At 36.9% G+C, this 26,227-nt stretch overlaps 1 protein-coding gene across 1 annotated transcript in view; it reads right to left on the reverse strand.

Moving 5' to 3' along the window:
• Window positions 1–559: 559 nt before the first annotated feature.
• Window positions 560–26,227, reverse strand: part of TDRD1 (tudor domain containing 1) — a 37,303-nt gene continuing 11,635 nt past the window's right edge. The window contains 29 exon segments of the mRNA XM_033130872.1: window positions 560–890; window positions 3,035–3,123; window positions 3,198–3,244; window positions 3,867–4,094; window positions 4,936–5,103; window positions 8,032–8,148; window positions 9,739–9,777; window positions 9,780–9,858; window positions 10,384–10,472; window positions 10,475–10,551; window positions 10,553–10,656; window positions 12,090–12,265; window positions 12,991–13,101; window positions 15,777–15,803; window positions 15,806–15,863; window positions 15,866–15,906; window positions 16,293–16,481; window positions 16,484–16,537; window positions 17,922–18,092; window positions 18,961–19,068; window positions 19,176–19,334; window positions 21,143–21,229; window positions 22,315–22,470; window positions 22,473–22,485; window positions 23,013–23,156; window positions 23,677–23,859; window positions 24,088–24,192; window positions 25,142–25,205; window positions 25,892–25,997. Coding sequence (XP_032986763.1) covers window positions 3,037–3,123; window positions 3,198–3,244; window positions 3,867–4,094; window positions 4,936–5,103; window positions 8,032–8,148; window positions 9,739–9,777; window positions 9,780–9,858; window positions 10,384–10,472; window positions 10,475–10,551; window positions 10,553–10,656; window positions 12,090–12,265; window positions 12,991–13,101; window positions 15,777–15,803; window positions 15,806–15,863; window positions 15,866–15,906; window positions 16,293–16,481; window positions 16,484–16,537; window positions 17,922–18,092; window positions 18,961–19,068; window positions 19,176–19,334; window positions 21,143–21,229; window positions 22,315–22,470; window positions 22,473–22,485; window positions 23,013–23,156; window positions 23,677–23,859; window positions 24,088–24,192; window positions 25,142–25,205; window positions 25,892–25,997 — 2,987 coding nt within the window. The 3' untranslated portion in view covers window positions 560–890; window positions 3,035–3,036.

Genomic DNA, 26,227 nt, shown 5'->3' on the forward strand with positions numbered 1-26,227 from the left:
GTTGTCACAGGCTGGTATTTAAATCATGGAAAAATTCCCAAATAGAAACTTACGGGCTGGCAGGAAAGTCAGCTGGTCCATAATTCTGCACATGTGAGTTTAGGAGAATTTAAGATCATGTGCTTCAAGAAACATAATATACTCTAACTTAGATTTTTAAGTTAAATTGTTAACTGTATTTGAGTTTCAGAAAATGGCAGGTTCTATCTAAAACAAAAATCTAAGTGGTTACAGATCTGGAAGGATCTGGATGGCAGGAACAGAAAGTCCCTTCCCCAGCTGGAGTGGTCCACAGCCCAAGGATAGACTGTGCACAAAGGCCAAAGGAAAAGTGATCCAAGTCACGATGGCGAGAAAGAAGCTGATGACCTCAGAGTGGACAGGAAAAAAAGAGCAGAGACTGAAGCAACAATAAACCAACGAACATTTATTATGTGTAAGAGGCAGATGACGACAGGAAGAGCAGGGCACATTGTATTATGAAATGTGTCAAACATACAGAAAAGTCCAAAAAGTAGGACTCGTGTATCCATCAATTAGATTTATCCTGTACTAACATCGAGTCATCTTTCCTTCCATACATTTAAGTCATAAAGTTATATATACAGTAGAAAGCCCCTATGTATCCCTTCCCAATATTCCCCATGAATTTGGTATGAATCTTTTACACAAGGCTTATTTATTTGGGAGGAAGAACTTAAGAGAAAAAAATAAAACTACCCAATCTAATAGAAGAATGGTAAGCAAACAAAAATGGGGGCATGAAAGATCATTAAAGAAAACGTAGACAAGATTCCAATAAACAAAAACACAAGGTGCTGTCCTTTCTCTCTTAAGTCTAGTCTTCATTGTTTCCTCTCTCACATGTGTTTATTTCCGAGAGACTGCTTCTGAAAGAGAAAAATCAACTACCATTATGCCTTATATAAAAAGTCAGTCCCCATCGTTCTTAATTTCTAGCTTAAGTACACGCAAACCAAAGATTCACTTTTAACTGAAATTACACATTTAAGTCACATCTTCCAGTTAAAAAAAAACAACCACCATAACAGTATTTTATGTTAATCATAGCTGCGCTCTCCTTCAAATATAAAAAGTGTTTTATATTAACTTGAATGCTGAAGTAATCACTTTTGAGCAACAGATTACAAAGTTTTATGTTCTCATCACATCACTCCTAGTTTAGCCAGTTTACAATTAAACTAGTAACAAAACAAATTTCTCCAGAGATGATGAAACAAATTTGAAACACATTTTCTCTATCTCTAGGAAGAATAACTTCAAGTCCTAAATATTCAACTACATTTTCATTACAATTAAGGAAGTGTGCTTAAGTAACCGTGTATGTAATTTTTTTCTAATAATATAAACCCCTTAGTGTCGTGCCCTTCAGAGTTGATCTAATACTAAAAGATACTGTAGCACAGCATGCAGGGAAACAGCAGGGGGCAGTAGAGAACTCAGCTTTGAGTTGTAAGTCTTACTTTCCAGTCCGTGTGCGATTTTGGGCAAGCATTTCACCTCTCTGAGCCTCAGCCTCTTCATCTATAAAATGGGGCTTTTCTTTTTAAAGGTATTATCAAGATGAACTATAAGACTAGATGTAAAATTGCTTTTTAAATAAGGCACTACCCAAATGTAAGGTATATGCTGTATTCAAATGTAGACAAAATATGTATGTATTCCCACAGTAAGGAAAAAGTCAGTTCAACTACTACGCTTTAAATCAAGTGTTTTTTTTTTTTTAATGTCTTCAATCTGTTTAGAAGCAATAGAAAGAAAATATAGGTTTCATCTCAACTTGTGTGTGTAAGCACTCTCAACATCTTTATGGGGGAAAAAAGCCTATTACACAGATAAAAAGATAGAAGCACATATAAGTTAATCAACTTGATTAAAAATATAATTTGGCACTAGCACTAAATTCCAGAAGTTCATGTCATTGTATGTTCCTTTATCTATGAAATTAAAATTACCATTAAATTTAAGATTTTAAACTCAAGTACACAAAACAGGAGTCAGTATTAAAACAATGTGAGAATAGACTGAAAGGTGTAATTACAATTGTTAAGTCAGCATTTGTTGAAAATAACACAAAACTTGTAAAGGAAATAAATCATGAGAATCGAAACTGTTGCTCTTGCATTAATGATGTTCACTTAGATCATCGCTGTACTTTCTTACAAACAAAACAACTGAGCGTTACCACACAGAGAATGTTTGAACCCAGTGAGTACCTCCTTGAGAGTTGCCATGCCCACAGACACCAATACGAGCTATCTGCAAACAGTTTAGCCAATGTTGTACACGTATTAAATTGGTCAGATCCTTTGCTTTTGATTGGAATTGTATCAACTCAAAGTGATAAGGACAACTTCCCTTTGATCAGAAGTTCTAATTGGCTATTGATCATAAAATATTTTCTGAGGGCTATCTTAGAACAAAGGATGCCAGACAGGAACAAGACCAGCAGGGGACAACAGCAGGAGAACTACTGTTTAAAACTCACCAGTATCGTCTTTTACCACTAGAATCACCACAGCCAAATGAAGAGAGTGTATGTTTTCTTTTGCAATTAAATATACTGTCAGTGCAGCTCATTTTCCATTCTTGGCCCCTTAGAACCTCTTCACAGAAAGTGCTAAACAGTTTTACAGCAATGCACACAGGTGCAAGTTAATCTCGCATCTAGACACAGAATTTCAGGCTAAGCTTTCCCTCACAACAATTTTTACAAGTCTCTCCATATCTCAACAGCATGAGTATTCTCTAAAAGCAAACCACAGTAAGGAAAGGTGGTTGCAACCTCAGCACCCCTGAGCTCAGGTCCATTAGTAGTGTCAAAGGAAGATGATCAAGTAACATTTACGAAGACAGGAAATAAGATTACAACCAGACTTCAGATCATTAAGTCACAAAATAAAGTAGAGCCTTACAAAGATGTGATTCCCTCCACCAGCTCTCCCCTGACAACATGACTGGAGATGCCGTGCTTGGGGTCAGTGAAGTGGCAAAAACATCACATTTAACTTACTTTTAAACAATTTTTTTCATTTCAACCAATTTATTTTGATTGGTTGGGTTGTTTAAGAGGAAGAGAAGAATCTGTTCATGTTTTTCAACCTGTGGATGAAAAAGAAATATGTAATTTCTCAAAATGTTGAGGATAATTTCAACTTAAAGGAAGTTTTACCCACTTGTTTCCGTAAGTCCGTGCAGCAGCAATTCATCCCCAATGTCTTTTCTAAAAGCAAATACAAAAAGCCATTCGGTGACATACAATATAAGTTAACAAAAATCCTGGAGTCTGAACACATGCGGCTTTGCCCCTCAGGCGCATGGGTTCCAACCACAAAGGACTTGATCAATTATAGTAACTTTTCATTTGGGCTTTCATGTTATCTGCTACTATCCTAGATCTTACTAAATTAACGCCCTCATCTCCAAATTTTAGGTCTTCTGCCCAGCATGTATGGGATATCTCTTTTTGGTTGAGGGCAGGCCTGCCAAATAATCATCTTACAAAATACCAGTAAGATCCAATCTCAAATATATGAGTTCTCCTCACTTTGATCAAGAACAAAAGTAAGCTGGAAGGAACTCTGAATGCTTGACATTTCTAAAGCGCTCAGCATTAATTCTATGGACGGTGCTGCTGAGCTGACCTATGGGAAACCTGGACTGGAAGGCCTACTGCCATCCAGGCAGCTCCTCTCAGGTGGCAGAAGGGACAGGAACCCTGCCACTGGGTTTATAGAGGAGGAGGATGAAGGGACTGTGGCCCTGGGGAGTAAGGAAAGATCTAAACTGACTACAGCTGTTCTTAATTACACTTATGTTTGTTATTTAACTGGGAAAAGAAATACCTGTATGTAAAGTACTTTGCTTTTTAGACGTGATGTTTTTTGCCAGATCGTACATCTTCTGCTTATCAGCTATACTGACAGCCCCATTCTCAGAACATTTCTCAACTGACACTGTATGGACATTCTTAATAATTCCTTTTACAGAAAGCATTACATTCTGATTCAACATGAAAGTTTTTAGCAGTTCTATTATTAATTGAGAACAGCTTCCATTCAATTCCATTAATCCTGGAAAAAATAATGAATATTAGAGTCAATCTTCAAGTCTCTTAAAAAAGGTAGTATTTAAATTTTCTAAGGATAATAAGAAAAAGGCTCATTGATTTTAGCTAGGTTTAGGTATGCTTTGATGTACTGCTACTGCTGCCTTTTTAAAAAATCAACTTACTTAATAAATATTCATTGATCCCTATTACGTGTCAAGCACTAATCTAGGTCTAGAGGGCAACAAACAAATGGCTGCCTTTATGGACATAATTTTAATGAAGGAAAAAAATAATAATGTTCCAACTCACTCTGAGTCAAAACTAAAGCAGACTCTGAGGCAATCAGTGTGTTATTATCTGCTGGGACCTCTGGGTAAAGAAATCGGTAGTAAGAGTAAAAAGCTACTTTAATATTTTAATGCACTTTATCCAAATTCCAACTGAAAATATGTAGAAAATAGTATGCATAGTAAGGTAGCCAAAAAAAAAAAACCGGTGTCATCTGAATGTCTCTAGTCTCTAAAGACAGAGCTGTGACAGCAGAAAGATGGCCACATGCGAGTTCAGCTGATCCCAGTTCATCTTGGCCCTGCCACTTACTAGCTTTGCAACCTGAATGCTGACCCTCTGAAACTAATCTGTAAAACAATGATGGACTAATGGAATATACTGTAAGTGAGAACGAGGAAGAATAAAAGATATGAGATTCTTTGTAAACTCTGCTTGATATTTAGAAATCGGGGCAGTTACTTGAAATACACATTTGATTCAGACTTAGAGCTATAAAACAAACAGGAGAAAAAAAGAAAAAAACAAAAAGAAACCCAGAGGCACCCAAATTGGAAAGTGGCTTAATTGTCTACCTTCAAATGAACATTTAATAATTTGGAAAGGAAGCTCCAGGTGGCTGGCGGAGATTGGCTGTACTCTGTAAAGAGGCAGAGTTTCAATGTTTCCATAGTCTGCATAGAGCACTTTCACCTCAGCATCTGATGTCTCCAGAACAATGGCACGGTACCAGATATCATCATCTGAAAATATAAGGGAACCTCAGGTAAGCAGTTACAATTAATGACCCCCTCCCTCTCCTAAGATGGTTATTCACAGTTACATTCACATCACTTAGAAATTCACACCAAGATACCTAATTTCAAGCCAAGATGTCCAGATTAAATACAAGCATCACCTCTACTTTCCCCAGATCTTATAAAAAGAGCATTACAGGATTAAAAAGAAAAATGCATAAAAACACAAGGCTAGAGAACAAGAGAAGACAATGAAATATTGGAAGCTGGAAAGCAGATGCATGAGTGAAAATGATTTAGCAGAGCTCAATCAAAGCTGGCCACAGAAAAGCCAAGAAGCATCCCAGTATGCATCACAAATCCCAAGCAAGCAGGGTTCAGTAACTGGTGCCACCCATTCAAAAGTAGGAGTAAAGAAGGAGCTGAAATGATGAATGGCTAAAGGAAACAGCTACTTCCCCAAAACATGTGACAGACTTCAGTTTATACATTTACATATAGTACTTATTTTTTTAAGTTGCTAAAGAGAATGATCAGTTTTACGTTCACATGTCTTTATAAAACTTAGAATGCCCTCCCCATTCTCAGGCAACTGCTCCTACTATGGGCAGAATACCAGCGGTTTCTTCCCCAGAGAGGATGAACCAGACCAACTGTGGACTGGGGAGCATGAGGCAGCGCGGAGGAGGAAGATAACCAAAAAGACAGTCAGGAGCGCCATGCGCTCCAGGCAGGGGACAACCATCCCAAGAGAAGGCACTTCAAGATACCACCTCAGGAGTCCCCAGTGAAATGGCAGAGCTAGGTCATCTGACAGTGAAGGTCACCAAAGGACAAGCTCTGCTCATACCAAAGAAGTGTCCAACTAACCTCTTAGTGCCTCATCTTAAGGAAGTGAACAGCAAAGGATCACCAAATATTGGAAGAGAGTTTCTAACATGAAAGATAACACCAAAGCAAACAGGAACTCAGGAAAACAAAGACAAGGGAGGGAGACCATGAAAATTAAAAGAATGGTATTAACATCCTTGGAGAAAAGAACTTCCATCCTTGAAACAAGAACAAGACAGTGTTAAAAACACACACTTGAGAAAACAATAACACTACTGAAACTGAAAATGTGATAATGAAAAATGAAGAAAAGTCAGAAGACAAAATGGAGGAAATCTCTTGAAAAAAAGAATAAAAACGATAAAACAAGAGGAAATTTGGCAGAAGAGTTCAAGTCTAACATTGAATTAGCTGGGAGTTCCTACAAGAACAGAAAATGAAAGAAGGAAATAAAAAGTAATTCAGAAAAATTACACAAAGCTAAAACTCATTCATTTCTAGAGTTAAGGACCCACCCACTGAGTGCCTAGTACAATGATGAAAAGAAAACCAATACTAAGTCACGCCATAAAATTCAAAACATGGGATGAAGAGATTACTGAACAATCCAGAAAGGAAAAAAAATATGTATGTACAAAATTTGGAGAATCTGAAGGACATCTATCTCTTGACCAGCAACACCAACAGCTAAAAAATAAAAGCAATGCTTTCAAAATTTTAAGGCATTTCCAACCTAGAATTCTATATCGAAACAAGCTATCCATTAACTATTAGGGTAGAATAAAGACTTTTTCAAACGTGGGAAGTAACAGAAAATTTATCTTACATGTGCCTTTTCTCAGATTCTGGAGGGTGATACGGACTCCAAATGTAAGAGTAAATAGAAAGAGATCCAGAAAACAACGTGAGATGAGAGAGTGAAATCTAGCAACAAGGTGGGGTGGGAGAAACATCCAAGCAACAGTGGGTTGGTGCTGAAACAATCCCTGGCACGATGGTGAAGGAAAAATTCCAGGATCACAGCTCAGGTCTGGAAGACAAGAAGGCTAGATAGGAGCAGGTCAGAAGGCTGAAGATGCCTCCAGCATGACAAACGTTGATAAAGCACATGAACTGTTCGCCGAGAGAATTTACCCCAGTGCCCAGAAGTGGAGATCATTAGTGAAAGTATACAGAATACTATTACAGTGACAACAAAAAAGGCTGCAAAAGAGAAATGTGATTATAGTATCTACACGGCTAGGGCTGTGGACAGTGTCTATGCAATGTTAATGAAATAACAGAGTGCTTAACCCAAAATGAGGTGACATGTTGCCGTGGGAAGAGGGGGAGGGAAGGTTTCAATCCAGTTGTCGTGTGAAAGAAAAATTAAGGTATGACGCATTTTAAAACCATAAATCTAAATTTTAAAATGAACACTATTCGGGCAACAGACCAAAAGCCTTTTAAGTCCCTTGTGAGTAAGGGGATGACGACACTGGCCCGCTCACAAACTTTTGGCATATATGGACATTTCTTTAAGATGCCCAGGGAGCAACATGCTTCCAGAACTTACAAAACAATTTGTGTCCTTTGACTCCAGAATTCTATTCCTGAAATTCAACCTAAAGTACTGAAAGTTATCCAATTTCTCCCCAAGAATATTCACTACAAGTGTTATTTATATTAGCAAAAGAAACTTGCTAACATGAAATATTAAACAACAGGAGAATGGTTGAAGTATATCCAGTTCAACAAGTCTGACTCCGAAGGCACTGTGTTCTTTTGGTACATTCAGAGTTCTATAAGTTACTTGCAATACCTCCATATATCCGTATAACATTACTGACCCACCATATAGAGTTGTCGTTATCTAGAGCTGCTTCTCTAGAAGTACTACTGGCAGATTTGTACATTTCTACCCATATCCCTGCCTAAATATAATCTATGGCTACGGAACAGAAAAGCTGAATGACCCCAACGTGAATTAAACCCATGACCTTGGCGTTCTTACGTTCTCTATCTAAGCAAATGAAATAAGCATCTGAAATAAAAAGATCCATATAATCTCATATAAAAGAGAACAAAATATTTCTCCTTAATATTTACCTAAAAGAATCTTACTTGTGTATTTGGCACAGCACGCATCTCCAATACTGGTTCTATAGGACGATGGACTCTTCTGAGCATTGCAATATTCTAACAATTCGGCTGTCAATATACACAGTTTCTCCTGATCTTCTAAAATATATAAAAAGCAATTGTTTGTGAAGAAAATTTCAATTCTATTTAACTAGAGTGTACAAAATATTGTCTAATCTAATCACTCAAAAAGCTGTATTAAAATACACACTTATATTTAAAAAATAATTAAAACCATTATTGGTTACCTTGTGCCGAAGTTATGCAATACTGGGAGGGGCCAAGAAGGCAGTTACAGTGGACTAATTTCTGGGGTTGTTATACTACCGTATTTCTCTGAAAATAAGACCTAACCGGAAAATAGCCCTACCATGATTTTTTTCAGGATGACATCCCCTGAACATAAGCCCCAATGCGTCTGTTGGAGCAAAAATTAATATAACACCCAGTCTTGTTTTTTGGGGAAACACGGTAGTTTGTTCACACTATGAACAAACTTATTAAGCTGCATTTTTATAATTGTTTGGTGTGCTTTTCAGTGAGTGTGTTATATAGACATACTTCATTTTATTGTGCTTCACTTTACTGCACTTTTTACAAATTGAAGGAAAGACCCACCACTAGCAAAAAAGGATTACGACTCGCTGAAGCTCAGATGATGGTTACATTTCTTAATAAAGTATTTTTCAATTAGGTATGTACATTGTCTTTTTTACAAATAATGCTATTGTACACTTAATAGACTACAGTAATAATGTAAGCATAACTGTTATAACACTGGGAAACCAAAAATTTGTGTGCCTTGCTTTATTGCAGTATTCGCTTTATTGCAGTGGTCTGGAACTGAACGCTCACTATCTCATACCTCATAGGTATGCTATGGTTAACAAAATAAAGTACTTCCAATTTGTCATACCGTATGTGGTCATCAGGATCAAATAATCCTAAATCCCTGGCTTTCTACTATACGAATTAAAGATGATTATTTGTAATAGTGGAGATGAATTTAAGAGCAGTTACTGGTATCACCACAATTCTAGGTTTGACAATTTGAAACAAAGTTCATTTTTTGAGCGTTAAGAGTACCTGCCATCACTTTGAACAGCCACCACTCAACTTGCAATAACTTACCTTCTACTCTACAAGAATAACTGAATACATTGAAGAGAAGCCTAATTATAAACTTTGATGAAACAAAAAAAGAAATTAAAATATTTACACGCTACTTTTCTTTATGATTAGGTCCAATGTAAAACATTTCTCTAAGCTTCTGAAGATATAGTAACACTGTGATCATAGACTGATTACAAAGTTCTCTTTCAATACATCTAATAGTTTGGTTCAAATTCAGTTAATGGCTGTAGAACGTTAATTTAGTAAGTAAATACAATTCAATATAGACAGAATATATTTTTAAACAAGAAGTTAGTGATTAGGAGTGCTTTGTTATAAAAAGCTGTAGATTATAGAGAATAGGTTGAGTGGTGCTAAATGCAGAGCATTTCCTTCATGTTCGTTCAACATTTGTGTTTTGTAAGTAAATTTGCCTTATGTGTTGCTATGATCAATTCTTCCTTAAAACCTTGAATGAAACAAAATCATCGCCCTCCTCATTTCCTCATGAATTCGGATAAGCACTTACATTATACAGTGAAAAGATTAGCATAAGGAGATCTCAATGCTTCTTACCAGGCATCTCATTAGGTGCAGCGTAAAACAAGTTGGGTTTATGATTTCTAATATGCTCGCTTGTACAGTTTTATTAACTGGCAATTCTAGTGTCCTCCACTGCACAGCCTGAAGAGATGGCTGAAAACATACAAAACACAGGTCTCACGTGAAAGTAGATCCAATTCAGTATTCTTTCCCAGTAATGTATTATTTACTCGATTTTTGTCATCAACTGCTGATTATCAGCATTCCCCAATTCCCAAAATGAAAACCCGTATTTCACAAAACAATCTATTTAATTTGAGGGATTTTGTGGGCATTACAAAAAAAAGTCCAATCTATAGTGGGAATCCTTCAACTACTGCATTCCTGTAGTGTATTTCCACTTCTGTAGTATATTTAATATAATTCTTAAAATTTATTTGAACATTAAGAAACACCTAGCTGTATGATAACTAACTACATTAAAAATGAGCAGTGTTTAATAAACCATGTTTCAACAAGTTAACATTAAATTAACTTTAATAGTCTATTATTAACCTATTTCCACAAAGCATATTTCTGTAGGAAAACTGTCATTCGTGATAGAAAAAATTTTCATCGCCTATAAAAGCGAAGGACAACATAATTTTAAGTAACAAATAAATGGCTTAAAAATGTTACCTTGACATCTGGGGTGCCAACTTGAAGATCCTGTTTATTGTCAAGTCTGTTTTTGGCTAAGTCTTTCCATGGTGAACTAGCTTTTACAGCAGATGTTCACCAATCAGAACATCATTAATTATTCTGGGATAAGAAGTAGAAAGATCGGTGAGTTCAATTCCACTCCCTTTTCAGTGATTCAACCACTCGGGCTTGGAGTTCTATTCCTGTAACGCTCATCTGAAACTTTGCTGTGGCTTCTTTAGTCCAATGTTTGTTTCTAGGCCTGTATATCTGGCAAACAAGAACAGTATTAAAAGGAATTCAGAGGGGTAGTAGATGGGAGAGGGGGTTAGCACTTTGTGAGGGGTGTAAATCTCTAGTACATTGTTTTGCATACCTGAAACTAATTAAAAAAAAAAAAAAGTAATTCTGTGCCCAAGCTGCTTTTTTTGCTTCACAGTGATTCTCAACTTGACTATGCATCTGATTATCTAGAGGGCTTGTTTAAAAGATTTTGGGGCCCCACCTGAGAATTTTCCAATTTGTGGTAGGTCTTAGGTAGGGAATGAGAAATCTGCATTTGTAACAAGTTCTCATGTTGCTGCTGCTGCTTTGGAGGCCAAATAGAACTTTCTGAGTGCCAGGCCCTGTTCTAAACATTCATTTTAAGAAACACTGACATAAAACATGGTAATTAAAAACAATAATCTGAAAACACACTTAGTGCAAAATAAGTAGAAAGAAACAGATGAAAGAAAAACTGAAAAGCATTTACTCATCCAGACATGGTCTCTATTATTTTTGTATCCAACCTTCACAATTGTTATGTGCAATATAATACATGCCCTATATACTCACATACTTCATAAATTTTTTATAAAACAACTACAATTATGGGTATGATGTCAGGTACTGTTAAGTGCTTTTTTATATGTTTATCTCCTTTATTCTTAATGACTCTTGAGGAAAGTACTATTCTTTTCAGATGAGGAAATGGAAGCAGAGTGTTAAGATAATTTGCCTAGGTCTCACAATTAGAAAGTAGCAGAGTTGCTTCCAGCCTGTCCTTTCGATCACCACGCTATGCAGTATCTCTTTTACAACTTGTTTTCTTCACTTAAATCATGAGCGACTTTTCTTATCAATAACATATATTTAACATCCTTTTAATGGCTGTGTAACAACAGTAAGCATTAAATAGAACTTGTGAGTGCAAGGCCCTGTTCTAAACACTCATTTAATCCGCAAAGCAACCCTATGAAATAGATACTACCATTATCCATTATATGGAGCATCATTTAATCAATCCTCCTCTACTATTGATTATTTAGGTTGATTTGCTATTATTAACAGCAGTGCAATGAGTTTTCCTTGTAGGTAAACTTTGTGAAATTCCAGGATTATTTCTTGGGATAAATTATCAGGAGTAAAATTGCTATGACAAAAGGTAGGAATGCTTGAAGCTCTTAAGGAATCCTGCAAAATTCCTTCAAGAGAAGACATTGGTTTCCACTCCCATCCTAAGTATGGAAAAGCAGCTGTTTCCCTTCTTTGACCTCAACAGGGTATTCTGGCCAGTATCTTTAAAAATACGTTTCTAAATTTCATATTATAAAGCAAGATCTTCTAATTTACACAAAATATTAAAATTTTAGATATTAGTACTTAGAAGTTTATGTACCCTAAGTATCAGAAGACAGCTGAGAAATTTTCTTATTCTGTACCATACCTGCTAACCAACATTGCACCCCTTGAAATGGAAGATTTAAAAATTTTGATGGGATCATTTGGAGTTCATCTGCAGTAACTTCTTCCATGTTTCCATAATCCACAAAATGTACTTTAACGTTTCCATTTGGTACAACTTCATGGACTAAGGCACGATACCAATTGCCATCACCTAGATTTAACACAAAGTTTATAACATGGAATATTTCCTTTCTACTAACACTGGAAATTTTATCTTGAAAAAAACATTTGTCTAGCAGCTAATAAATTTGCTCTCTTCCCCAAATGATGCCTTTAGTTTTTCATTCAGAAATCCCTAGTATACTCAAAATCAATTTTTAGAATATCTCCGTAATTTTTACAGCAGCACACTTTTACATCAGATATAAAGATTTCATTCCTCATCTATCCTTAAATAAGCATAATATGAAGGTAAGACAATGAACGTCATTAAACATGCTTGTCAATCTGGAAGACTTATAATACTCTCACCAGTACTGACAGATTGTTTTACTTGACACTTGATAAAATAATACAAAAAATAAATACTAGAAAACATCTTGCAATGAAATTAATGTTGTTTCATCAAATTTATTTTCAAAATAAACATGCATAGGGTGACCAGAAGCAACAATGAATCTTGTGAGCTGGTCTTCCATTAACTAACTTATTTTAATATTACCAGAAACTCTGGGAAGAAAAGCACTGAATAAAGTTTAGATACCAAAGTATCATTTGGAGCTTCCTTGTTACAAAGAGAGAAGAAAAAAACGATCTTAAGTATTCATTTAATTTCAATTGTGAAAAATATTTGCTTAAACATCAGCAAGAAAAACACATTAACAATAAGGGTTGAATGTCAAAAACATAGTCAAGATTGCACCAACTGCAACTTACCTGCAAAAAAAGCACAACAAGGTTGCCCTATTTCTGCCTTAAAATCTTCAGACAACTTCTGCTGACAATATTCTGCTAGCGACTTGTTCAAATCATTGAGTTTCTTTACAGCTGAAAATACAATACAAACGCAGCACTTATTTTAAAAGTCATGCAGAATACAGATTTTTCTTTCAAGTTGAAAAACGCTTTCAACGCTTTCAAGTTGAAAATCTCTGGCACATGCCTAAATAACTATGTAGTACACCAAATGCTTTCTCCTTCTCCTTATTAAAAATTGGGGTAATTAGTCATTATTAGTGAATACCTTCACTAAACCCCATACCAATGATTTACTGGGAACAGTGACATGACTATGATATTGCTGTCAATACACTAGAGCATGAGCTTTGCATCTGGACAAGGAAACTGTACAAGTCGGTACAGAAAAGAAATTGCATACAAGCTGTCCTCAAGGAATACACACGTAGTGATTACTAAATGGATGGCACAGATCATGTCTGCTAAGGAAATTCAGAGAGGTAAGCTCGGTCTGCTAAAGGTTTCATAGAGAAATCTGAAGGAAGAAATGGCTAGGAGGTGAAGTCCAGAATTACAGAATTAGCAGCCAAAAGAAACAATCGGTGGGAGCAGTTTGGCAAAACAGAGAGTGGCAAGGCAAACACCAGAGAGGGGCTTGAACAGACAGACCATGGAGCGCTTTAAGGCCAACAAAGGGATCTTTTAAATATGTGGCGAAGTCCCATTCACAGAAATAGAAAGTAAGCGTTAGAGTGGTCACCTTTCAGACGAGTCAAAATAAAGTTTAAGGACACACCTATTGGAAACGGTGTTGGAAAAGGCTCTCTCATACACTGTTAGTGGGAAGTATCCAACCTCTTGAAGGGCACTACCTCTCAAAAGCACAAGCATACATCCTTGACTTAATAATTACAATTTTAGGAATCTGTCCCATGGATACACTCTCAGAATAAAGTCATCGAGTACACGCATTGTTTCAGTAATAAAAGCTTGGAAACACTAATCCTGTAGCCATCCATAGCGAGGATAATTAAATTAGGATAAATCCACACAGTGAAATACCATGCAACCACGCAAAAGAATGGAGACTAACAGCATATATAATCTGGATTGGATCCTGGAATAGAAAAAGGATATTAGTGGAAATGGAAAAGGATATTAGTTTTAATGGAAAAAGACATTTAATGAAATCCAAATAAAGTCTGGAGTTTAGTTCATGTACCAATGTTGGTCTCTTAGTTGTAACAAATGTACCACAATTGTGCAAGACGTTAACTACAGAGGAAGACGGGGTGAGAGGTAGACAGGAACTCTCTGTACCATTTTTGCAACTTTTCTGTAAATCTAAAATTATTCCAAAATAGAAGGTGTATTACAAAAAGAACAGAGAAAACACTATGTGAACTGATACCCAAGATAAAGTGGGAGAAAAAAAGCAAACTGAAACATTTACAGTATTTTACCATTTATGGATACATAAAAAGGAATATGTACCTTTGTACAAGCAGATGTATAGAGTATGTACTTCTGAAAAGATCTTTAGAAAATTGAGAAGAGAGAATGGAAAACTTACTTTCCACTACACACTCTTGTAACTTTTGAATTCTGTACCATATGCTTGAACAATCAACTATGAAAATAACGACTTTAAAATTTTTGAATTTTCTCCTATATAAAACAGTGGCCTACGTACCAGATGATTCTGAACAGATGACAAATCTCACAAATTGGGAGCCAGACAGGGGCTTAGTTATCTAGTTTGACATCCTCATTTGACAGAAAGAAAAACCAAGATTCAAAAAGTTCAACTGATGCTGCTCACCAGAGTGGCTCAAATGAAAAAAAAAATATACAGTGCTTGGAGGATGTGGAGCAACTACTAGAACACTTAAATTGACAACTGTCATAGTCACTTTGGAAACTGGCATTCATTGATCAAAGCTGAAAATATACATGCCCTTTAAGAAGTGGCCAGTAATTTCATTCCTAGGTATGTGTATTCCATAGAAAGGCATCCACATGGAACTAAATTGTTTTTGCAAGTGTTTGTACCACCATCATTTTAGAGCTCAAAACTAGAAACAACCCACACGTACAGCAGTAGAAAGGAACAGTAAATCGCAGTGCATTCACACAATAGAACCATTGAGCAACAAGAAAACAAGCTACAGTTACATGTGAAAATGATGGCCCAGTCTCACACATAAAGTGAAAAAAAGCAGCAAGGCACCAGAAGAGTACATATTGTACAATTCCATTTATATGAAGTCCAAAACCAGAAAAAAAACTAATGTATGCTATAGAAGGCAAGAGAGTATTTACTTTTGAAAGAGAAAAGGGGATAGTGATAGGAAGAGACATGAAGGAAACTTCTGGGTTACTAGTAATGTTTTACTTCTTGATCTAGATGTTGGTTATACAAGTGTTTTGACTTTGTGACAATTTGTTATGTGTGCACTCTTATTTGTATACGTATTTGTATGTATGTTATACTTCAATGACATCAACAATTTAATTTTCAAAATAAGTTTAGGAGACATTCTGTGAATCTAAACTGGTTTAAATACAAGGAGATTGTTGGAAATAGAAATAAGGACTTAAAATGTAATAAATGACAACTAATAACCAAATCTTTCTTGGAAGTACAAATATCCACTAGGCCTTTCTCGGAAAGGGGGTACTTTTATCACTCAGTAAACTTATCTTGAGTTATTAGCTATACCAACATATCTGTAAAAAGAATATACATGAAAGAGTCAACTTACCGTCCTCTTTAAGCACGTGACAGTAAATTCTCCAGGACTATATACCATACAGACCACAACATCTACTGTTTGGGTCAACAGCAAGTTGCAATCCATTTCCACGCCAATTTTGCCTCTGCACCCAAGGGAACTGTGAAAATAAATGGATATTTTGCAAAACAAATGGCCAGAGTGGGAGTGGGAGGTGGGGTTGCTGAGGAAGTTTCTTTGAAGAAGAACTGAATTTTCAATGATTTCTTAGTGACTTTACAGGAAAGCTTATCAGTATTACAATTAACCATTACTACCCTCACTGAATTTCAAATTCCACATTTCTGACTGAGCTTCAACTGCCATAAACTTTCAACAAATTCTCAGTTCTCAAACACACTCTTAAATGTATTTAGACGAATGCTTGATCTAAAAAAAAACAAAACAGGTAATCAACATCAATTCTTTTTGAAAGCATAGGAACCGACACATTCACAAAACCATCTGAACTCCAGCATGGACATCGTCTGGTGACATTTTACTTACCACTGGCTTCATGTGCATCACTGGGTTTATCTGTCACCAAGACCCCCTCTTCCCTGGCGGCAAGGCCTGAATCGAGGAGTACTTGAGTAACACTGACGTTAGGTGTCACAGATTCATCTATAAGCTCCACCAGGGAACTGTTTTCCAACTTGTCAACCACTTTCACTGTGATCATTTTGTTCTGTACATTTTTTTCATCAGATAAATAGCTTCTGGAGTCCAAATTCCCAATGATGGCCTTACTCCTAACAAAGAATGTTTAAAAGAATATTAAAATATTTCTTACGGCAAACATTTAGCAATTCAGCTCCTAATTTCCACAACGTTAAACTTAAGTAATCTGTGACAAATATTAGAACCGAAAGGTTCCATCTGTGCAGAAAGATTTTCTAAACATGAAAAAGAGACAAAATCGCAAAGAAAGAGCCTGTAAAAGACTATGCTTCTATGTAATTCCACTGATATGAAACATTCAGAAAAAGCAAATCCGTAAATACAGAAAGTAGCTTATTGGTTTGCTTGGGGAGCGAGGATTAACTATTAATGAGTGTAAGAGAATCTCATTGGGCTGATAGAAATGTTTTAAACTGGATTATGGTGATGGTTGTACAACTTGATACATTTACTGAATTGTATACCTAAGACACTGAATTTTGTGGTATGTAAATAATACCTCAATAAAGAATCACAAAACAAAAGTATAAAGCAATCCAGGAAGAAATACTGGTCCCTTACGTAATATATGAAACATATTGTAGCACTTACTGAAGGGCACTTACAAATCAAAACCCTCAAGATTATGCTCAGTTTGTTAAGGGCCAAGTAACGAAAAAAAAGAACAGATGGCCTCACTAGTAATGAAGTAAATTAAGACGATTTCATTTTTAGCTTATTAAAATTGGCCACCATGAAATAATATAGAAATATCTACTTGGTGTACCCATGTAGGAAGGAATTGACTACCTCCTACATTTCATGTGTAAACTAGTTCAGCCCTTTCTGGAGAGCAATCACAGTATGTAGCACCAACATGAAAACAAGCATACTCACCGACACCTCCATTCTACCTAAGGATGTATTTTGCAGTAAAACTACATGTTGCCACTATCGTAAGTAAATGATCTTGGATAGGTGGCAAAATGTAGATAAAAGAACATTGCTAACAGCAAAGACTTGGCAATACCCTTCTTATAAATTGGATATTAAATTATAGTACATTTAAATGAAGGGTGTAGAAGCCAATTTATTGATAAGGAAAGGAGTCCTGGCTGCTAGTGGGACAAACTACATATAAAGCAACTTCTAAGCACATGATCATAATGTTCTTATTGCTTTTACAAGCAGCTTTTCCACTACTTCATGTGGTTAATAGGCTTCTATGATATTTATCAATAATACAGGCTCCATAGATAGCAAAAAAGAACACTCAATTTCATAACCACAGGTACATTACATTTTGACTTATTACAGATAGTATTTCCTAAATGTTCTATCAAGGATTATTTTTGCACTAAATTAAGTTATGTCTAAACGTATTCCTTTATCTTATCAGTCATTTAATTTCAATTCTAATGCTTCTACTTTAGATTTTAGCATTTTAAGAATGTGGGGACCATAAAAATTTCATACCTGTCAGCACACATTTTATAGCCTGCATTGGCAGTTCCAACAACTTTGGAGTTATGGGACACAGTCTTTTCAAACTAAGGATTTCAAAGTTTCCATAATCTACATATCCGACCAGCACAGACTCTTCAGAAGCATAAGCCAAAACGGAGGCACGGTACCACTGATCATCCTCTGCAAGAAGGAAGAGACTCCGTCTCAAGTGATCTTTCAATGTAAATATAAACAAGAGCTTTTCCTCCCAACTTTAGAAATGGTCATTTGAACATTCTACTTGAGTATCAGGCTTTATTGATCAACAAATGCTTATTCGGTTTTGCTGCTTTTGCTTAACAGAAGCTTCAACTCCTAAAACGTCACCTTTATTTTTACCTTACTAGACTACGCATGCCATATGCTGTCATTCTTTATTTCCATGCCTTTTCTCTCCAGTAGACAGCTCATTAGGATAAAGCACACGTCCTGGTCAAGTGAGTCCACAAGATCTTGTTCAATACGGGGACCACTGGCTAAGGCATCAAGCAGGGCTAATTTTAGAATACCGGGCGGTATGAGTCAACCAGACTCCACCAACCAAGCAATCGTTTTACTGGAGGCCTACGGGTACCTCCGCTTCTGTGAGGCCACTGGCCCTCCCTGCTGCAGAGAGTATCAGAGCCCAGTTATCCAAGGCCAGACCTGTGCAGCTACCGAGGCTGTGCCGTGACAGCTCTGTGCATCCAGGCCCTCTTGCTATTCCAAAGAAAACTGGTGAAGACGTGACCCTGGGAGGTTCCACATTTGCATTCTGATGTGAACAGAATTATCTGCAAAAACTACAGGACTGGTAAAACAATAAAAACCTCCTATACCAACCCCCTGCATTCACAGGCCCTCCTCCTTTACACACTTCAACTCTGTTTAATTGGACATATTTAAAAACATAATTGGTGCACTTCAATACTCAAGTTTCAAACGCAGCCACCCAGTGTAAACTGAAGGTTCTGTTTTATGTTTTTACTTAATTATAAAAGTAAAAAATTCAACAATACTCTTTCCTTACCTGAGAACTGAGCACAGCAGATATCACCAATGGTTGGATAAAAATCCGAGCGTGGAGACAGCTGACCACAGTACTTGCTAAGGGATGCCTGAAGTTCAGCAAGCTTACCTGTAGACACAGACCACACTTTAAACAAAAGAAATATAAATCTACACAGTACCTTCATTTTTGCATGCTGAGTCTCCTGAAAGCACAAATCGAGAAAATTTACTTACATCCATTTTGTAGTTTTTGACAAAAGAAGTCTTCCGGAGTCTGAATGTGAGAAACGACACCACAAAACTCATCACCTACGTTCAAAGTTAACACTTTTGGAATTAAGTCACTTCTGTCTACAATTTCAACTGTCATTTTTCCAACATCTTCAGAATCACCTTATCAGAAAACAGAAAAAGAAGTCATTTTGATTTCATTAATCCTATTTTTCAGTTTTTCAGTCCTAACTATGCTCTTTCGTGCCTCTAGGCCTTAAAACATGATGTTCTCCCCAGCCCTCCCCCCCCCCCCAGCAACGTGATGATTTCCTGCTCAGTGTGGTGCCATGTTGAAAAGGCTTCCCTCCCAGCCCGGGTTGGGTGCCCTTCCCAGGCCCCATACACCCTGCACTTCCTCCATCACGCCGTTACATAATCTCTTTTCTGTGTCTGCCCTTCACACCTCCCAGAGCCTGGTGAGGTAGGTATTGCTCAGTGTGTTTCTGTTCCTTCCACTGGACACCTGTGCAGCATCTGCTGTTACTGATGGCTCCCTCCTAGAGGCATTTACCCTTCTGTTGCTCTGGCAACATCTCCCCCATTCTCTTCCCACCTCTCCCATCACAGCTTCTCATGGATGTTGTAGGCCCCTCACTATTTTTCCTCACTCCACAATCTCCCTAACATACCACCAACACTTCCGGTTTCAACCACAACTACTATTTAGACCAGGAAGAGTTTGTTTTTTCTCCTCTAGATGGCAAAAACTACTGAAAGCTTTTCAGCATGCTGTCACACCATGATTTGTATTTTAGGGATATCATATGGACAGTAGCGTAAGAATATAGACAGGAGACAAAAAGATAAAATCAAAAGGTTGTTGCAATTATCTATGAAGGACAAAGATTCTTGAACTAAAAAAAATGGTATTAGGGAAAGGAAGACAAAAAAGACGTATACAAAGGATATTTGGGAAGAATAATCAATAAAGACTTGGCAACCAATTAGAGCAAAAGATGGGAGGTGAAGAAGAAGGTAGATTTAAGGATGAATCAAGTTTACTTATGTGACAAGATGTGTTCAGTCATGGCATCATTAGTCTGGCAATCACCTCTGGATAGATGAGCGGAGACAATGATGTATGTCTCCCTCTACAGGACAGTCACGCACTACATGATGACGCTTTAGTCAACGACAGATCCCACATACAACGGTGGTCCCTTAAGATTATAATGAAGCTGAGAAATTCCTATCGCCTAGTGATGCAGCACAGTGTTATTCACGTGTTTGCAGTGATACTGAGTTGCCAGCATAGCACATGCAATTCCACTAGCAGGCTAGACTACCTAGGTTTGTGTAAGTGCACTCTATGATGTTTGCATAGTGACAAAATCACCTAACAACACATTTCTCAGAACACAGTCCCATTGTTAAGTGGGGCACACGACTGTAACTGGTAAAAGAGAAAGTAAAGGAGAAAGCTGACTTATAAGACACAAGACATAAGACCAGGCAATGAGAAAATAAAATGCTGATAGCAAAACTTCTTGGTTCTCGTTAGACTAAATTAAAAGTATACACCAATTAAGTAAAAAGTAAAAATTTAAGAAACACCATCCTACTAGAACAGAATGTTACAGCCCTGTTTATTATTGCTGGGATACCCAAGGAAGAAAAACAAATTAAACTAAGGAAATGTTAGCTTAAAATCCCTCAACACAAAGTGTCATGATATTTAGTACTTTGTAATCTCTGATAATTATCATGTCAAGTATTAATCTGGACGACAGGGAAGAAGAAGACAGGGGAGACTGAGATTAGAAAGAATAGATTACTAAATGGAAAAGCATCATCTTCCTTCTATAAAGCTTAGAGAATGGTTATTAGCATTTCCATTCATCTGACAGTGTGACAGTTGCGCTTTTTTTGTTTGGTTCAGAAGATACTCTTCAGTCACTGGACTGTTCAACATTAAGCTGTATACTCACAGTGGTCTGCACTTGGCTTCTTAGAACTCTGTCCCTTAGGTATCAAGCCATATCCCATTTCTACAAGCACATGGTCTAAGAGTTTTCCTAAAAGTGATTAAGAAAATAGATCTACGCTGAGATATATAATAAGTATTAAAAGCACAAATACAAAACAAATGAGTCATACTCACATGATTTAGAGATTACAGCTATTAATCCACTGGCATATTTCTTACAGTTCAGTTTCTATGTGCAAAATATGGTTCAGTAATGCTCAGCTTTATAAATTGAGGCAAAATTCCCACCATCACTTGGAAGACAATGTAATGAAAAGATTTCACTTCAAAATTCTGATTAACATGAAAGATTTAGTACCACCTCACTGGCATGCTTAGAAAGACCACCGTTTATGAGAAAAAATGAATTCGAGACAGAAGACTTCTTTTTCTCAGACATAAAGTGTGGCTGAAACAAGGGTTAGCCGGCACTGATGTGAACTCCAAGTCCTCTGAAATAATCCCAAAGCTAAAGTCATAACATGAAACATAATAGCAATGAAACAAATACCGATTTTATACTTAATTTTGCAACAGGATTAACTGCATTTTCTACCAAATCGTTGACAGGCACAGCGACACGGGGACTCTAAAAATAGAAGAGTAAACCTTGGAAACTGAGAGGCAATTATTAGCAGACTGTAAGAAGTCACTTTTCAAACAGGTATAAAACCAGAATGGAAGAACAGGATTTCTAAGCGTTTCCATTTCTACAACTTCACTACTACTTAAGTACTCATGGTCTCAATACTAACAAATCACAGATCTGTGAATGTTGTTCAAAGAAAAAGTTATGATTAAGGATGAATGAATTCCTAGAGAAACTGCTGAATTTCTCAATAAAGGAGTAGAAATCAGGAGTAGATATTACTATGGCTACATTAAAAGGATAATATAGCTATCCCCATCCTAAGTCTAGATCTAGCCTTTTAATCCACCCAATTCTACGAATGGGTGCCATGTCCTTGACAAACTGCCAATTCCAAGAGCAGGGCCACGTTTCCAGTCATAGTCTGAATGACCCCAGAGCAGAGCTTACTTGGCAGTACTTCATGTTTCTACTTCTCTGAGTAACAGGTGGAGACTAAATAACTTATTAAGCACTTCATTTAAAAAGAAAGAGTCGGATCTCACCTGAACTTGGCAGCATAACATCCACGGCAAAGGTAACCTCTTCCTCTTTCAAGATGTTGACAATCTTTATAAAGCAGTAGTGCTCCATTAACAGTGATTTAATCGTTTTGATACAATCATTGCTCCAATTCCCTTCCACTGGGACAACACCGGCCCAAAGCACTTTATGGCCTGAAAGATTTTGCACAAATTACTTTTTGAAAAATCAGTATTTGAAAATGAGTTTTTCTAATTAATTATGTGACGATTTTTAAAAGATGTGTTTTATGCAGAACATTTATCAAAAATCTTCAAGTATAACCAGATAAACAATTTTGTATACAATTATTTTTCTCTCTGGGGACTTTATCCACAATGCTTTGACTTTTGGGACTTGAGAAGCTGATGAAAGCATAATAATCATCCCTCACTTACACGTAAATTCAGGTCACTTCAAAATAAGGTAATAAATACAGAAATGGTTGTTTTTGAAGAGATTAATAAGAGGTCCCTAAAATGCGAACAGTATCTCAACCTGAGAAGCAGTACTTAGCCAAGAGAGCCAATGAATGTTTATCTACATAGAAAAAGATATACCAACATGTACTTTTTAATAATAACCATGGCAGAATAGAACCAGCAACTAGTGTGCCCAGCAAAACACTAAAACCAGCTCCTTTGAGACACTATTAGGAATTTAGAAAGTAAAAGAGACTCACACAAGGAGGAAACAAGTCAATGTTTCTCTTTAGTTGGTGAAGTCTGTTTACTGGAATTATTTCTTCATTTCCATAATCAATATATAAGACTCGTGCCTTCTTCTGCAGCACATCAACATCCTGTATTATCACTCTGTTCCAGGTCTGAAAATGAAAAAAGAAATGGTATTCTGCTTCAAAATAGCATTTCACGACCTCAGGTTTTAAAAACTCACAACCAATCTACTGAACATGCAAAGGAAAGGCGCCTGTTCTGTTCCAACGCACTCAACAAGTTAACATACTTTTCTAAGAATCTTGCTGAGAAATCCCTAAAATTGTCTAATTAGGCCACTTTAATATGCACAACTATTGCCAAACTATTCTAGCCAAGTAGACTGAAACTAATGCCTCAGCTACCCATGTAAACACAGGCTTAAGACTAGAAATGGGCCTGGAAGCAAGCAGTCGAGGAGCCCATCAGCAGAGATGGAGAGGGCTCATGCAGTGAGAAGCAAGCGAATAGAGCCTGGAATACTGACTCAGAAAGAGAAACAGGAGTGCGGCCGGAGTCTCACTTTTAAGCCATCTAATGCATCATTAAATTAAAGCTCTGGTGTCGAGTTGATAACGACCAAAGTAAATTAAAACATCCTATTCAATAATTCATTTCCATAGAGGTTACCTGGTCAACAGTGTACTTGGCAACACAGACTTCCCCCTTAACAGGAATATAATGTTCCTCAAGCACCACATTTGCATATGTTTCCTTTAAGTTTGCAGAGAGTTGGTTCAGATATTCTAAAACTTCTGAAGAATATAACTGCACGTAAAAGTCACTTGGGTGTTTGAATTCAGTAACTGTAACCTTTCAAGGATAGAAAAGATGTACTAATTCACTGAGGACACAAGCAAATGTGAATTTCTTAAAGCTTTATAACTAAGATATAACAAGTATTGTAAACAGTTTTTGCAATCTTTATCAATTTCATGAGAATATATTCTGCAGCTACCTTATGAACTCAAAATAGCAAACAAGGAAATTAAAATCCATAGTTCTATGGATCTCTGTCTATGGAGATTAAACAACAAATACCTTTATTTCCATGGTTTCCCTGAGTTGGAGACTTCTCAAATCAGAAAACATTATTTTATCAGCACAAACAGCTATTTCTTTAGTAACTCCAAGTGGATAGTCATTCTGGTTTGGGAAAAAACACATAAATGACTTATATACAAGCAAATGTTTCAGTGATGCTGTGGCCATTATTTGCTGGAATCAAGGCCAAAACAGCCTGACTCTTAGGCTTGAACAACAGAGAAGAGAAATAATATTCACTTTCAAGAGTCCCTAAACCCCACTGTCCACAGGCAGTGTACACAGCTCTGGGATCACCCAAGAATCATGTCATGATGATGAAGATAGTACTGACTGTATGTTTTTAAAAGTGTGTGTATGGAGGGGGGTAGTCTATTAAGTTTGCACTTGGTAACATATTTGGAGGAATAACTATTTGAGGAAGTCACACTACACGTGAATATTTTTTGACAGGGTCTAAGAATTCACGGTTTAGTAACACTTCAGCACAGCAGCCCTTGGGAGGAGACTGCCTTTCTGGCCCCTAACCTTGGAACTCGTCCCTAAAGACAGGAGAAACAGCTGTCCTGTCTGGGAACAATGCCGACTACCCCGGACCCTGCACAGCACAAAGTCCCAGAAACCCTACTAAGACCATTTTTTTTAAGTACTAGCCAGAGAAGTCTAAAAATTATCTATAAAGGAGTGGACCTAACTGATATTTTTCAGATTACCAATGGTTCAGCACGTATAGTTATCTAAACATAAGACAGGTATATTAACAGACAAGCTCCTTAGCTTAGCTAACTGGACCCCATCAGAATCCAGTACACAAAGCGAGAGAACACGTACATGCAGGGACTACAAAGAAAGGACTCTCTCCATGATCTAAGTGATTTTATATTGAGACACAAGCATCACAAGTCCTTTTCTGACAAAGGCTGGGCATAAACAATTCTCAGTGACCCCCAACAGACTAGTTACCCAGTTAATCACTAAGGTGTACAGGTTTATTTAGCAGGAAACTTTTGTTCTTAATTAAACACAGGTGAAGTGTAGAAATAAGTCATACCTCGTTTTTCACTTCCATGTTCTTTGTTTCAAAAGGTGATTTATTATCTTTAAATTTGTGGAAACTGAAATAAAGCAATTGATTATAATATTTATAGTACAGAGCCAAGGAAGAGTAGGGGCCACAATTATGTTAAATTCTCAATCAACAAAATCCAGAATGAGCAAAACAGCTTCTTCCAGACAGAATCACTGTAATAACAAAATAAAACAATTCAATGCTGCCTATGCAATGGTTCGCCCTGTGCACAGGGAGACGGCCACAATCTCCAAGCCTCAGTCTTCTGATCTGTAAAATGGAGATAATCCCTACATCACCTGAACAGAGTTTTGAGGATCAAACGAGGTTATATATGTGAAACTGTTTTGTAAACTAGCAAATACCATGCAAGTAAGATTTATGTATTCCAGAATCACAATTCAAGAAGCACTGTGAGAGTTCTACCTTATTAAAAATCAGTAAGGTATACATGCTTAAAATTAAAAGTAAGGCCTTCTAACGCTGTAATCACTAAAAAACAAACTCACTTAAGGTTCTAACTCTTAACATGTACTATCCAATAAAATCACATTCACGAAAACTAAGTTGGTAGAGCTATTCACTTCAGATGTGTACACTTTGTTCTACCTCAATACGTAAGTAAAAAATTAACTTCTACATAGTTATGGGCTGCTTACCTGATTCGATCCTTACACCATCAGGAAAAGAAATGTTTAAATATTCTCCAACGAATGAAAAACTCACACTTACTTTTGCTGCACAGGTTTGCACACGTTGCTGTGTGCTGACCAGTCTCTTCTCTGGCAGGCGGTGGAGCAATAACACGTCTGCTTGCACTGTGAGCACCGTAGCGACCCTAGACGACAGCCCATAACATCACCATGGTTTGATTTCAAATGTTTTCAACGACCAGATACATCAAACCGTTCTATTAATCACATCAGGATTATGTAAAGAGGATTATGCTGTTAAGATTACACTTTCAGAGCTCTCTCAAAATGCAGAGAAAGGGGAAGGAGAAGATGAAAATGAGCAGGAGGACAGACTGGAAACACAACTTACTTTCCTAAAGTAGAGCCCAGAACA

The sequence above is a fragment of the Rhinolophus ferrumequinum genome, chromosome 16, assembly GCF_004115265.2.
Source record: "Rhinolophus ferrumequinum isolate MPI-CBG mRhiFer1 chromosome 16, mRhiFer1_v1.p, whole genome shotgun sequence".
In the NCBI taxonomy this organism is placed as follows: domain Eukaryota; kingdom Metazoa; phylum Chordata; class Mammalia; order Chiroptera; family Rhinolophidae; genus Rhinolophus; species Rhinolophus ferrumequinum.